This window comes from Dendrobates tinctorius, unplaced genomic scaffold (assembly GCF_039654945.1).
Source record: "Dendrobates tinctorius isolate UK_male_01 unplaced genomic scaffold, ASM3965494v1 ptg000021l, whole genome shotgun sequence".
In the NCBI taxonomy this organism is placed as follows: Eukaryota; Metazoa; Chordata; class Amphibia; order Anura; family Dendrobatidae; genus Dendrobates; species Dendrobates tinctorius.
The window spans coordinates 13,970,556-13,986,325 of NW_027361689.1; the positions used below are offsets into that span (position 1 = coordinate 13,970,556).

The window sequence follows — 15,770 nt, forward strand, 5'->3', positions numbered from 1 at the left end:
TCCTTTTAACTTCTTGTTGTTTCCTGTCCCAGTAAGGATAAGAAGGATGTCCTCCATAGGTGCTGTCAGGATTGATGACATGGAAAACCCCATCTTAGTTTACTTAAATAATATATTCTTTTCAAATACTATTTACATTTTGCCTTATCTACAAGTAATTATACCGGAAAAAATGTTTCTTAACATTTTTTCCTGTAACCTCCAATTTCTCGTCAGTTTGGAATGTTTTATTGGGAGTCCTTAATGTGGAGAAAATGTGTGAAACCTTTGTCCTCAGCAGCGATCTGGGGTTCAGAGATGCTTCCAGGGGTCTTCTTCCCCATATAGTTCACCTTCCCTTTGAACATTTTCACTGTCCCCCTAGATCTCCTTGTAGGGTCTTCCAGTAAAAATCTCGGCTTTTCCATTGACTCCCATTATACTTGTTACTCGAAACAAGCATGTATTAGGAATTGCATGATTTGAGCATCTGAGCAATGGCTCATCTTTACTCGTCCAGTTTTTACTGTTAACCTCTGCTCCTGATATAGTCCCAAAGATATAGGAATATTAATTTAGTACTAATTTTCATGGTCTTTTCCAAGGGGGCGTGTTACTCGGGTTAATTATGCAAAGTACAAAACCTACAAGAGACAAAATGAGCAAAACCCTTTTTTTTCTCATTTTGTCTCTTGTAGGTTTAGTATGTTTTATGGCCAATATGAACATGCATTTATGTGCTGCATGTATACCAACTTAGACCAAGCTCAATTTTTGTGTTTTTTCTTTGTATTTTTGCATTCTAGCACTGCAGCCTTGTTGCAGCGCTGGAGTCCTGGGTTCAAATCCCACCATGGACAACATCTGCAAGGAGTTTGTATGTTCTCCCCGTGTTTGCGTGGGTTTCCTCCCACATTCCAAAGACATACTGATAGGGAATTTAGATTGTGAGCCCCATCGGGTTCAATGATGATAATGTGTGAAAACTGTAAAGCGCTGCGGAATATGTTAGCGCTATAAAAAATAAAGATTATTTTTATTCTGTGCAAGCCAGGGTATTGTCTCTCTCTCCTGAGCTGGAAATTGTATTTAAAAGCTTCTGGGACCTGGTCCTTTTCTCTGTCCTTATTCACACACTGAGGTCAACTCAGACATAGGATAAGGTTTTTAATATTAGACAGTGTATGACCGTCCCGATCAGAGTAACCTTGTCGACGGCGGGACAGCTTTTATGCTATTTTTGACGCAAAACAGTATTATTAAGAACTCTGTATTATGTAAATGCACTATTGCTTTTTTACTTATTTAGTTACAGCAGGGTTTTTGCTCATTTTGTCTCTTGTAGGTTTTGTATGCTTTACGGCCAATGTGAACATGTGTTTATGTGCTGCATGTATACCAACTTAGACTAAGCTCAATTTTTGTGTTTTATTAATTATGCAAAGTAGTATAAAGACACGCCCCCAGAAACAATTTACTGTTTGCTATGCCGTCTTGGTTAGGAGCATAACAATGTGGCACTAAATAAGGCTTCTTTCACACACCAGTTTTTAGCCATCAGTCACAATCCGCCGTTTTGTGAAAAAAACGGATCTAGCAAATGAGGCTGCTGGATCCGTTTTTTTCTCATGGATTTGTATTAGCGACGGATGGCCACGTTTCATCTCTTTCAACGGATCCGTCAGAAAGTGTGTGTCGGGTGGATACAACACACATATGAACGTTTTTGTGGACGTCTTAAAGTCGGACAGCGATGTATCCAGCGCCATCTGTCGTTGGCTATAACTGAAGCCTATGGGCGCAGGATCTGTCACCGGATTCTGTTTTTTGTAACCGAGCATGCCCGGAATAATTTCTATTCCTTTAATTTAACCCCAAAAGCCATTCTAGCTATAAAAAAACCTCTCTCTCTCGAATTCTGTTCCTTTAAATTCCTACAGCAACCGCTGCAACGGATCCTGTGCATCAGTTTTTTGCAATCTGCACAGGATCTGTTTTTCTAAAAAGGCCGACATCTCTGGAACAGGAAGGAAGATTTAAAAAAAGAAAAAGCCCTGAATAGTCAGGAGAGCAGCGGGGATAAAAGAGCAAAAACCGGACACTTTTGACCAGGTGACGGATCATCCTCAAAGGCTTTGTGCCCAGGATGTTATTTCCTGTTACAGGTCCGGCAATAACTTCCTGACGGGCGCCAGCTGGGACCCCACTGATACGGAACACGGGGGTCCGATGAGCTCCCGAGTGTCTGCAGGGTACGGCACCTGCATCTTCACGCCATCGTTCATTCTCTTGGGACAGTCTAGTTTGGCGCTCTATGAAAAGAAAAGAAATAACAGCACAATAAGAAAGACATAAAATAAAAAATAAAAAGGAGGCCTGGAAAAGTTGCCTGGTCATGAAAGGGTTAAAGTGGATAGGAAAAAAATAAACCCACACAGATCATAGGGAAAGAAAAATAAAGTGAGGTCAGCCCTTGTGTTTCTTTGTATAAGGTTAATAAAGTTTTATAGGGAAAAAAAAAACAACCAACCAAAGCAGCAGGTAGCTGTGGGCCTTCCCTGGAGTCTCCGGGCTCCGCAGTGATAAGATGCGGAGGCACGTCCTCACACCTGTGCTGACAGGAAGAAGTGAGAGGCGCCTGGCACAGAGCAGGCGTGGCTATCCTGGATAGGGGCGTGGCATCAGGGTTATACACGGAAAATGGGCGTGTCTTCTTTAAAGAAATGATATAATTGGTTAGAAGGGAAAATAGGGTGTGCGGACAGAGAAGGCGTGCTAATCCCGATATAGGGGCGTGGTTATGAAGACTTGATTGCAGGGGTGTGGCCAGACGGTGGGAAAGAAGCGTTGGCTATGCGCGTAAGGGGCGTGGTTATACTGGCATATCGTAGTATTAACCATCTAGTGGGCGTGGCTTGTTGGGCGCTGGGCGTGGCTGTACCGGGGCTGACACTGGGAGGTGCGCCCAGCAGCCACTGCCCTACTCTGGGGATCGCGGACTCATGGAGCGGCGGCTGCTGTGTCCCGGGCGCGTCTGATCGCCGCTGGCACCTGTGTGTGTGCGGAGCTGCGGTCGGTGCTGCGCGCCCGGTGCCCTCTCCGCACTCGTGCACGGGGGATCGGCTTTGTTGCGGCCCGCTGTGTAGTTGGGGGTCTTCAGTGTGCGGTGTGTGCCCCCTCCTGGGAGTCCCGGGCACTCCTCCTTCTCATCATGCCGGATTTAATCAGTGTGTCGGAATTTATAGCAGAGACCAATGAGGATTACAAGTCCCCCACCGCCTCCAACTTCACCACCCGGCTGAGCCAGTGCAGGCACACGGTGGCGGCCGTGGAGGAGGTAAGAGCGTGCGCCAGATCGCCGGGCACGAAGTCGCCCCCCACGTCAGGGTCGGGGGTTCTGTGTCCGAGGGCTGCAATCCGCATCTGAGATCACAGGACGCTATAAAGTTTTTATATCTGGAGCCAGTGGTCTCATCCCCCCCCTCCCTCCATCCCCCTTAAGAAAAATGACACCTTTATTGCAGGGAAGCTCCAGTCATGGGGAATAAAGTGTCAAAGCTATATGCAAATCAGGCTGGAAGCGCACATGGGGCGTGGCCAGGCATTTGGAAGACCCTAGAGCTGACGCCCCCAGTGCGCTTCCAGCCTAATTTGCATGTTGTACGCCATGATCAGTTTGGGGGGGACGGTGTGTGTTCCAGCCCTCACACGCTTCCCCTTTAAATGTGACAATTTCTGCAATCTGCTCTTTTCTTCTGGACCCACAGATACGGGGACAGTTTTCAGGCCCTTCTTAAAGGGGCGGTCTGTTTTGTACACGTTTTTGTTGTGTCTTTCAGCAGGTGAATGTCTGGACAAGTAGTGATCACTGAACTAACTTTTTTTTTTTTTTTTTTGGGTTAAAAAAATAAACTGAGCTTTACTGCCCCTCCACGGGTCCAGCGCTGAGTCTTCACTGCTGCCCTGACGTGGCGGCAGCCAATCATTGAGCTCAGCAGCGCAAGCAGTCAACTTGGACGGAGCCTCTGAGAGCAGTGATTGGCTGCAGCTGTTCATGTGAAGTTGACACTGCAGACAATAACAAATACTGCAGCGGTGGAGACTGATCACTGGACCTGGGGAGGGTGAGTAAGGCACAATTTTAAGAAATTGTAGCTGCGGGAACACAGGATTTCTGAAACTGTGAAACCTCCTATAGAGGCGTTATCCCCATTGAGCGGTGGCTACGAACATGCTCTGTGGCAGGTGATGTGACCCTGGTACAATGGCGCCATAATCCAGACATTGTAGACCTCAGTGTAAGTCGTGGGTAAGGCTGGATGCCTGGACCGGCCGCGGAGCTCCTGACATGGAGGAGGCGGATGCCATACAGTGACGCCCTTCTCATATTTTAAATCTGTGGATATGGTCCTCCGGTAATCCCACGTTTAGAAGATGTTGCCGTCCGTGGGTAGGTCTGACCACTGGGTGCCCCCAATGCTAAGGACGGGGCTCCGATATGCCCCATCTGAACAGACCAGTAATCGGCCATGCCTCCCATCGCTCCATTTCTGCTCTTTAGGACTCCAAAAAGCCAAGTGCATATGCCCAACCACCGCTCCGTATAGATGGGGTTCTTCAGAGCGGTTTTTGGGATCATTGGGGGCATCATCCAGTGGACCCCACTGATAAGCATCAGAATAACCCTTTAATGTTGTGGTGGCCATACATGCGAGCTGCACAAGACCCCATAACTCAAGTTTCACCACCCCCTCCTTTCCTCCTGTGGATCTTTGCTGATCCTGCAGCTGGTTGGTTACGTGATAAATTCCCATAACCACTGCAGCCAATCACTGGCTGCAGCAGTGACGTTATCGCTGCAGGTGCGTAGGGGGATGTGAATGGTAAGTTGGAGGTTTCTTATTACAGTGCTTACTGTTAGGAATTATTCCAAAAAATCATGGAAAGCTGGACTGTAACTATAGAGTGGGTGCAGTCGGATCCATACCTTGGTCACCTGACATTTTTGGGGGGTCCTGCTGGAGATTTCACATTGTGGCTGACGAGATCCAAGTTACAATACTACTGAAAAGCCCCTTTAAAGGTGACTACTGTAACGGCGGAGCGGCGCTGTTTGCTCTGCCCATTCATGTCTATGGGAGGTGTGGAAATGGCGCAGATGTCCTGCTCTGGAGTTATATCAAAGTGGAGGACCCCTTTAAGCCCGGAGTTTTATGTGGCCTGTTATTAGCTGAGGATTGCGACCCTGAATCACGAAATGTGATCATTCGCTTGTTCTTGAAGAGGCTCATCGCTGAGCGCGTCATTAACCCCGCGGTGTCACCGGCATCGACTCCAACATTGATCCTCCGCTGCGTTTTATTTCATTCATAAAAGTGAAGAAATCCTCTCTGTCGGCGGGTCGTGGCTTTCTCGGGGCTGCTTGCGTTTTCATGTTCTGATTTATACAGCAATTACTAGGCTGGCATCTTCTTCTGAAGTGGCTCGGTGCGCGCGCCATTTGTAGCAGATGAATATAGAACATGTTGCTAGAGAGAGGTAGCGATCTGGGATACGGGCGCTGAATATTAACTCGTTCCCATGGTTCGTTACACACTGTGAAATTTGCCTGGACTTTATATAGCGGCACTAGATGAAGCCGGAGGTGTGTAGCCCATCCGCGGGCACTGCCAGAGGACAGTCCAAGCGCACGTGCAATGGAAATGCTGCGGATTTGGGCACAGTAGCAGAAGTGGGTGAAAATTTTCTGCGCAGAAACAAATCTGTAGAGCTGAAGTGTAAATTCACAATATGTCAGTTTTTCGTGCAGATTTTCACTCTCATTTCGCCTATTTCAGTACAGAAGGGTAAAATCATCCGAGAAAAACTGCAGCAAATTTTCATGCAGATTTTGGTTTGGATTCACCCCAGATTTTTCCTCCGTTTGATCCTTTTTTTTTTTTTTTATGTTTGACACTCTCACAACCAGTCATTGTCTATTACCTGTACTTTTCCATGTTGCGTATTTGCGGCAGATTTTCTGCATCCGGGAAAAAAAAAAAAAGCACTGAAATTTCAGTATGAAAAAGGTGCTGATCTTCTGCACCTACCACCCAACGTTGCAAAGAGTGAAAAATGCACAGACATACACAGCATAGAATGACATGCTGGAGTTCTCCCCCCCTCAAAAATAGGGATAACTTGCTAATCGAATCGGGGTCTGACTGCTGGGGACCCCCCACCAATCCTAAAGAGAGGACTTTTAGAAAAAAAAAATCCTGAAAAGGCGCTCTGCAGTCCAGTCCTGAATGGAGCCGCTTCTCATTGCTCACAGTCAGGCCTTGTCAAAAATATAGGAAGACCCCTGAAATATTTCCCCACAGGGTCTTCAAAGTTTTCTGGAGTGAAAGTGGTCACATCCTGGCGGCCGCTGGTAATCCTGCCAGGTGTGCCGCCTCTTAAGGGGGGACCGAAGGTTTACTGGCAGCTTCTAATAACTCGTGGTAAATATATTGCAGCCGTCTTTTTTCTTTTTGTGGGTATTTTTTTTTTGTGCCTGAAAACACAAAAAAATAACCCAAAAAATACGGTGGTAAAAAAAATTAATTGCCATTCACCCCGAGCAGAGTGATCACAGCTGGGCATTTTATGGCCGTCACCTTGGAATTCACACGTTCGTGGCTCTGATGGACAGCAGGGGTACTTCACCAAATCAAAACAAAAGTGTCGGGTGGCAAAAAAAAAATAAGTGAAAAGTTATACGCTTTAATTTGTCTGTGTGTAAAATGTTAAAAAAATAAATGTATAGCGCTCATGCAAGAAAAATGGATGTGTGAATTGAGCCATAGAGGAGAACCGCTGCTCTGGATGACCCATTTATTACATGCTTGTCCATTGACTGTGGAGGTTTCAGCTGGTTTATCACTAATGTTTTTTAATTTGGAAAAGGGGGTTGCCCACATGGCAATAGGACTCGTCATAAATTTAATAGCATATTTAGTAAAATGCATTAATGTATTAATTTTTTTTTTTAATTTTTTTTCAGCCCGGTGTGAATGCCGCTGTTCTCCTAAATCCGGCATTTATTTTTTTCTTTTTACTTCTCTGTTCTTGAAAGAGTGGCCCATTCTTCCTTGTATGTAAATCTATTTTTTTTTTAGCCAACAAGGCATGGCCTTTATGATGACTCCTGCAGACACGTCGATGGCTACGCCCCTTTGTCAAAAAAAACCCAAAAAAACAGAAAAAAACCTTATTTAGGGAAAAAGGTGCGAATGGAAAGGAGCAGGAAGAAAAGAAAAATGGCGCCGGATTCAGGAGAACAGTGGGATTTACATGAGGGATAAGTTACAGTCCTCTTTAAAGGGCCTTTAAACTGGTATCTTTCAGGACCTCCATCTATTAGTTAAAATGAAGATCTTTCTAAAGGTTTTTTTTCTTGATGAGACGACTAAATTGGCCATTTTGTTTTTATTTGTTTTTTTTTATGTTTTATTGATTCGCCATTTCATGCCATGGTGAGGTCAATTTATTCGTCCCTTGTAATTGTGTGTTTATGGCCGGTGTCCCCAGGCTCTCTTTGATGAAGATTGAGTCTGTATTTGCTGAACTATTGATGATCTTTTCATTTCCCTTGATTCGAGACTTGGGGCATGTTCTAGTTTCATTTGATGCTGTGTCTCATGCAGCTGCGCCTTTCTGTAGTCACGTTGCAATATATCATCGGTCAGACATGTTGTTGTCTTATCATACATTATATATGAGATGGAAAACAGAGCCGTTACTCAAGCTTATAGCGATATATAGCGGAGCTGTGTCTTTTTCTGCCATGAAGTTACATTAATATACTCTTATTTTGTGTTTTTATTTTATTTTTATTCCCCCCCCCCCTTGGTGTTTTTATTAAACACCATAGGCCTCATCCATCAAAAACTGTCTTGTTGCCCATAGCAACCAATTAGAGCTCAGCTTTCAATTTCTAAACTGCTCTGGTAACATGAAAGCTGCGCAGCCATTGGGTGCTATGATGGGTTTGCATTCAGACTGTTTTGATAAATCTGCTCCTATGAATTTTAGTTTTTGAGGTATTTATTGTGGCATTTTGGGGAAATAATACCTGAAACCCCCCCCCCCCCCATATTTACAACATATTTTGTATTGAAGGTAAAAGAGTTAAAAACTGTCCCGATGTGGTACATTGTATCACAATTCTCAATTCCCTTGTTACATGTTTTTTTTTTTTTTTTTTTTTTTTACAGCAAGACAAAAGTAAAAAAAACTGCATGTGTGAACTATATATTTAATAGCTGGTAGTCCCTGTTCAGCAATTGGAGATCCCCAGAGTCTTTTTTTTGTGTCTGGATGTGCATAAAGGGCCACTTCACCGGCCATTATAAAGTTCAGAGGACCCACATTGTCCTGATTACGTGGGGGTCACAAAGATTGACCTCTCAAATTTTTAGACCCTTTTTATAAAGGTCTTTTGCTTAGTAGTACCGGTCTTGTAGTGACCATCTTTTCCGGCTGTAAAGAGGAGAAAGGCAACGACTATTCCTGTGGGCTACTAACTGTAAATCCATAGACCACAACGGACAAATTATTCTGCGAACCCCACATTGAAAGTTCACATTATTAACCAAAATGGAGATCTAACGTGCTACTTTTCTAGTAAGGAAACTGTGGAAGCCTATTATGTCTCAAGTCCTTTTTCACACAGAGCTTTCTTCAGTGGCCCTGTCGGGGTTTATGTCCAAACCCCCTTCAAAATGGGTTAAGGCCAATGGGGACACTGACTGTAACGATGCAAACATAGTCCCTGCGTGCTCTCTCGCGCATCATTTGCGGCCATATATGACTATTGGAGGCAAACCGCAAGATGCAATATATTACATCTGCTATCCACCTCCCATAACCGTCTAAAAATGATGCACAACAGAGCAGATGGTGATTATGTCTGCGCCATTATAGTCTATGGCCTCTTTGGCGCATGCGCCTGAATCGAGTATTTGCGGGGTGAGAGGGTTTGGATTTAAGTCTTGAAGGGGCCACTGAACATTCAAGAAAATGCTGTGTGACAGACCCCTGATTCAGAAGTTCGTCATTCCCTTACTGTATCTGGGAATTTCACAGAACTCTGTTGTGAGTTCATTTTTCCCTTCACCATTGAGGTCTGATGAACTCCCTCCTCCGGTGAAGGAAGGTAGTGAGGCTGATTACCAAACACCTGGGCAGCTAGATGATGACTGGGTGGCTGGAATTGAGGCCTGGATATAGGGCTGCCGACGCCCTTCTTCCTGGCTGGTGATTTTCCTGCTGGATTCTTGGAGACCAGTCTGATTCCTGCATCTCAAAGCTAAGTTTTTCTGCTCTGCTTTGTACTCTTCAGTTTTGTTTTTGTTTTGCCTTGTTTTTTGGGAGTTCTGCCATCCCCGGCCGGGGGTGAGCTGAACTCCATTTTTGTCTCTGATCTGTTGATATTTTGCTCTGTCTTCAGAATATACCTGACCTGAGTGCTGATATAGTCTTTTGAAGCCTAGCGACTTCAGGGCCTGTTTTTCCTATCAGTCGGTTGGCTCATTTTGATAGGGTTTTTGCGGATGACAGACAGCAGCTTTCCTATCCTGTCCTATGTAGTTAGCTTGGGCCCCATCATTTGCTCAACCTATCTTTCTATCTGTGTTAGTGTTTTCATCTTGCTTCACCGTCATTATATGTTGGGGGCTGCCTATTGCTTTGGGGTCTGCTCTGGGGCAGTTTAGTTTTTCCCCTTTCTGTCTTTAGGCTATATAGTTCTCCGGCTGTGATCGAGGGGTCTAGGGCACCGTAGGAACCCCCCACGGCTACTGCTAGTTGTTGTGGATAGGTTCAGGGGTCTGCAATCCGATAGCTGCCAACCTCTCTGGTTTTTCTGGACTTAGCTGGTATTTTGTTTTTTCCTCCTTCGGTGACTCATCATAACAGAACTCGTACCCATTATTTATCTGTTGGTATGTCAGTGGTCCACAAAAAAATAGAATGGACACTTTTCAATTTTTTGTTTCTAATCTACGATTAAATTTGCTAATAAAAGTCTGCGTCCTTGAAAAATCTCAAGACAGCAGCCATCAAAGTGCTGTCCAGCTTTCATGTTTGATAAGAGAAGCGTGAGAAAACTGGAAAAAAAAAATGGATTAACCAACATTTTTTAGCAAATACTGATTAAAATCTGTCGGTTTTCAAATCTGTAAGATTCTATTTGTTAAAATCCGAACTGCCTGGACCCTGTTTTCCCACTGGCAGACTATGACTATGTTCACACTGAGGTTTTTTTTTTCCAAGATTTTGTATTGTGATCTGATCCACTTCAAAATTCTCCGCCTAAAGAGCTTGGAAAACCTTCCCTATTCAGGTCAGTGGGAAATTCACTTTCATATAAGTAGTTGGTATTTTTTTAAAGAATTTTTTCATAAAGAGGTTTTGGGAGATGCTTGGTGGAAAATAAAGAGGATCCTACTCCAAACTAGGCTCAAGGAAAAACGCCTCAAAAAAGCATCCCAAAAAGGAGCGTTTCCTGAAGTAGCTTCAGTTTGAAAAGCTTATCAGCTTTGTGCGCTTCAAAAAAAGCTGTGTGAACTCCGCCATAAGAGGAACGGCTGCATGATACAAATGACAACAGATTGCCAGAAAAAAAAAATCCCTTGGTAGTCGCTGATCGAAAACTCCTGCTCGTGACCGTCCTTCAGCTGCTTCTGTTTGAAAATTTGTTTCTGGAAAAGTTGTCCGTCAGGTTTGTCGTGACAGTGCCGTATTGTCTATGCTTACAATGCAAATCTCCGTCCAGGTGTGTCCTCCTGGTAATGACTGCAGAATACCTTGTAGACAATTTTGAGAGATTATATATTATGAATAAGATTTTCTTGTTAATTTTTTTTTATATTTTATTTGCAAATTACTGGTCAATTAACTTATTAAAGGTGTACTATTTTTTTTCACTGTTAATAGCTGAGTGGCTTGTGAGGTTCAATGTTATATTGTGTGAGCCCTGCTATTCCACATATGAGATCCCAGATAAGCAGCTGCAGGGTAAGGGGGCATCCCGACCATTTCCTACAGATTATGTTGGGGGACATAATGGTCAAGTGGTTGACATTCAGTTACCTGATCCTTTCTGTCCTCGAAAGATAAGGTGCCACGAGAGGAGTCATTTAATAGATATCTCATAGAACCCAGGACCGCTTGACCTAATCAAGCCTTACTGTTTATGGGGAAGTCATGAGAGATGGTTAGTCTGGCCAACAGCTATTTGATGTGCATGGCCAGCTTTAGTGGGTAGCCTCCTAAGAAAGCCTCCATGAGGCTGATTCATCGAGTTGGAGTAAGCAACTTTTGTTAAGTCGCAATATTTTTGTTGATGTGCAAATTCTCCATTTTTCGCAAACTGAGAGGTACGGAATCACAGGGTAAGTAGGCCGAGATGTCAGCAATGCTAGAGATAAGCCACAAACTGGAATAACAGTAAGAGGTGCCCATAAATGAACTGTCAGATCCTGTACTGAAAATGCCAAGCTTAAGGCATCAAACAGTGGTACGACCATTTATCCAAATTTTCTCTAGTCACCTTCCACGACAGCTACATCGGAGGATGTCTTCTCCGCCCTAATAGGGGACAGGAACAGGAAGAGGTTAAATACCCCTCCCCTTCCTGCAACCACCAGTGTTTTCCTGTCCCCTATGGGGTATTAAGAGGTCTACGATGGTGCTGCCGTGGCCGGCGATCGGGAGCACCCCACGCCCAGTATCAGCTGGGATACCTGTCAGAAGCCGGGCAGCCGAGGTCTGGGGCCTTGCTCTCCTCCGGTGGCTGCTCCCGTCTCCGCCTGCATGGTGGGACTCGGGACTCTCCCGCATCTCCTGCACCTCCTTCGGGGGTAAAGCGAGGCGGTGATGTGCGCGCCAGGGTCCTCCAGATAGCTCCCCGGCTTCCTCCTCCTCCGTACTGCCGGTTCCCGGGGGCTCACGCTGGCCGGGGGTGGCGTTCTTCCACTTCGGGCGTTACTGTGCTTTCCACTGGGGCGCGCGTCGCTTAAGGGCGCGCGTCACTTCCGGTCTGTCCCTATGCGTTCCACGGTGGAGCGCATGCGCGCGCCGGGGGGCGCATTGCTCCTGGGACCGGCGGTCACATTCTGGGGCGTCCTCATGTGGTTCCCCCCCATTGGGCCAAAGGGAGGAGGAGGTGCACAAACAACGCTGGACCCTCGATCTTTCAAGGTCCGGGTGAGGAGACAAGCCCTCTCTCTCTGCGTCGGCAGAGCCCAGCGTACCCCTCCTACTGTAAGTAGCAGGCGTCGGCCCTGGCTATCCAGCATTATTTACTAAAATAGCGTAGCATACTTCTCTCTCTAATATGGGGAGAAAAGGTCTCTGACCCTATGAGAACCAGCCACAAGTGTAAAGTGTGTGCTGCCAGACTCCCTCGACATATGGGGAAAGCTCTTCCCGTCCTGTACGGAGAGGTCCTTCGCGCTGAGCAGCCCTCTCTCCTGGATAGTATCAAATCCCTCATGATACAGAAGGTTCACTCCTCCATGGCTCCCTTCTCCCAGACCGCCTCCCTCTAGGAAGGGGAAGAAAGCTCTGATAGAATCTGACTCAGACTCAGGGGAGATTGAGGGTTCCTCTTCCACGTCCACCCCTAAAACCAGGGAACAAGAAATATCACTTGGTTCTGAGAATGTGGGTGAGCTAATCAGTATGGTTAAGAGCACCATAGGGGTGGAGGAGGAAGAAGTTAAATACACGGTACAGGACGAGATGTTGGGCTAAAGCCCAAAGAAGGTGTCCTGTACACAAGAACGTACAGAATCTGATCCTCCATAAAAGGAGGCCACCATATATATAAAAAAAGCCTATCCTTTGAGGGCTCCTCCCAGCTCAAAGATCCAATGGATCGAGGAAAAATATATATTTGTGAGCTTATCAAGGAAGTCCTGGGACACCTCTACAAAGCTGCTAGAAGCTAATATGGCTTTCACATGCCCTGTCTCTGAGATTACGCACAGACTCAGGGCACCTTAGGGGGAAAGATACCTGACGCCCTACCCCTACTGCAGAAAGCAGCGAGGTTCCTAGCCGATGCTTCCGCTGGCGGCCGCTAAACAACTTGAGACCAGGCCGGGACGAGACCAGCCTGTAATTCGCAGGTCTCGGGTAATTCTTTAATGCACCGGCTCTTCTAGGCCGAGCGTGACTGCTCTCACCAGGTCTGGGTAGCTGCAAAGCGGCTGTCCTTTCTAACTCTAGAGGAGTGCCCTGGTTAAAATCCAAAGGGAGGCGACTTATCTCCAAATGGTGCGCCATCCCCTTCCAGGGCCACTATGGGTTAAAGCCTGTCCTGGATAACATCCTGGACACAGCTTCGGACAAAAGGATCTCTTCCGAAACATAGAAATCCTAGGAGACAGATTTTTCGTCCCTCCCGTGACCAAACCTCTGTCAACAGCTAATCTAAGCTGAATTTGCATGCCCTCATCAGATCACAGCCGCTAAGCAGCTTGAGGCTGGGCCAGTACCGGCATGAGAGACTGCCTGGGAATCCCTGGTCCTGTTGACATACTCAGGAAGAGTATAGGGGGGCAAGGGCAGGAACATCCTTGTCCCTAACCATCAACAGACCCCAGATAAGCAATGACACCCGGTTGGGGGTCGTCTCTCGCTCTTTTTCACCCGCTGGCAATCCATCTCCACAAATCAGTGGGTCCATCGTACCATATGAGATGGACTAAAAATTGGGTTCGAGAGTCCTTCCCCGTGATGCTTAGGGGGTAAACTCTCTACAGCCTCCACACCTTCAGGGCTCCTTACCAAAGATCTGCTCCTGTAGAACGCGCGGGAGAAGGAGACACGGCCATTACGCACGTCCCTTCCTGGTGAGGAAGCCATCAGAGAAGAACTGAATCATCATAAACCTGAAGCCATTAAACGAATCGGTCTGGTACAGGCAATTCAAAATGGAGTCAATCAGGGGCAGTCCCGCTCATCAGACAGAGCTGGGTAATGGCAGCGGTAGAGCTGAAGGGTGCATATTACCATGTGCCAATCCATCTGACCACGTATCTCTCCAAGATCATGGCGGAAGCAGTGATTTTCATCCGGCGCCAGGGGATAGGCGTTATCCTATATCTGGACGACTTCCTCTTCTCTATACCATCTATCTCATGCCAGAAGATGGACGTAGGAAAGACCCCGGGGATATTAAGATCCCTGGGTTGGATACCGAACCTGGTCTATCCCTCCACAAGAAGGAAAGCTTCTGGGAGTTCTCTCGGACTCAAGGGGAAAGACATCCTTCCTACCTATGGTTTGTCAGGTCGACCTTGTCCACCAAGAACCTAGTTCAGGACTAGCGGGCACTGACCCTCAGAGTCAAGGTATGCTCTAGGATCTCGGACCACATGCACCCAGGCGGTTTCTTGGGCTCAGGCCCACAAAGCCACGTCCTTTTACACAGGGCTGTGGAGTCGGTAAGCTAAACCTGCGACTCCGACTCCTCAATTTCCCTTACACCGACTCCAACTCCGACTCCGACTCCACAACTCCGACTCCGACTCCCACACATATTGCTTATATTTAAGTGAAAAATTTATTGTAGTACAATGTGAACCTCAGACATTTAATCATTTTTATGATCCAATAATCAAGATATTTATATAGAACAGAATATATATTGGTGTACTACCCGGTTTTCATTCTTTTTGGTACAGATACGATATGGATAGACAGATATGGATAAATAGAGCAGATTTCTAATCTGCTTTTGCTATTGAAAACATTATCTATGAGCTCAAAAACCTTTCAGGTGATGCAGTTTTTTAAAAAGATGATCAGCTTTTGCAGCTGAAAAACGTATCCGCAAAAAACACAGGAAAAACGCTGTGTGTGAATGTAGCCTTAGATCAGGAATATAACAGCCATTTATAGGACATTTCATAACTTTCCCAAACTCCTATGAAAAAATATTCTGCACATCCTGCATTGAATTACTGTACCCAATTTATTATATATTTTAGGAGTCGGTCCATTTTATACCGACTCCAACTCCGACTCCACCAAAATGAACTCCGACTCCGACTCCACAGCCCTGCTTTTACATTCCAGGATCCGCCTGGTCTACGTGGCTATAAATTCCATTGTCCTGAAGGATTCCCCCTCCCTGGTCGGTTAAACCGGCCCTGAGGTGGTGGTTGAACTACCGAAATCTTCAGAAGGGAGTCAGCCGGATTCAGCTTCCCCTGAAAACACTCTCAGATGCCAGCCAACGAGGCTGGGGCGCAGTAGTAGAGAGATCCTATTTCAGGGGCGATGGCTGCCGAGCATCAGCACCAGTTCCTCAAATCTGAGAGAACTGAAGGCGGTAGGGAAAAGCGCTAAAAGATGTCATCATGGCTAATCCAAAATCGCCACGTCTGCATCTACTCGGACAACATGACCACAGTGGCCTATCTCCAGCCTAGGGGGTACGAAGTACGCCGGCCTGAAGGCAATAGCAGCAAGGATCTTCTCCTGGTCAGTGTGTCTGGAAAGGATCAGACAACACCCAGGCAGATTTCCTCAGTCGAGAAGACGTTCATCCGGAGGAGTGGCGCCTGGACCAGACGGTATTCGTGTCCCTAGCCTCAAGATGGGGCGGAGGTGGACCTAGTCGCCAACAGGCAAAATGCGAAGACGGGGGTATTCGTCTCCCTCAACCACATGGACGGAGTACAAGGAATAGCTGCCCTTCACCCAATGGTGGGATTCCAACCTCGCATATACCTGCCCACCCATACTGATGCGGG

At 46.2% G+C, this 15,770-nt stretch overlaps 1 protein-coding gene and 1 long non-coding RNA gene across 4 annotated transcripts in view; one reads left to right on the forward strand and one right to left on the reverse strand.

The window, feature by feature from the left end:
* Positions 1-1,393: 1,393 nt before the first annotated feature.
* On the reverse strand, positions 1,394-2,808 carry LOC141083780 (uncharacterized). The gene is made up of 2 exons (XR_012230826.1): positions 2,510-2,808; positions 1,394-2,291 (listed from the first exon to the last, which is right to left on the reverse strand). It is a non-coding gene; the product is annotated as an uncharacterized lncRNA (long non-coding RNA).
* Positions 2,809-2,977: 169 nt separating this feature from the next.
* The window catches only part of ASAP2 (ArfGAP with SH3 domain, ankyrin repeat and PH domain 2), a 221,883-nt gene continuing 209,090 nt past the window's right edge, over positions 2,978-15,770 (forward strand). For 2 of the 3 annotated variants that reach the window (XM_073568181.1, XM_073568182.1), the window contains exon 1: positions 2,978-3,316. In XM_073568181.1, the coding sequence (XP_073424282.1) occupies positions 3,191-3,316 (126 nt within the window). In that variant the 5' untranslated portion in view covers positions 2,978-3,190. The remainder of the gene's footprint in view (positions 3,317-15,770) is intronic. The other variant, XM_073568183.1, reaches the window with a different exon arrangement.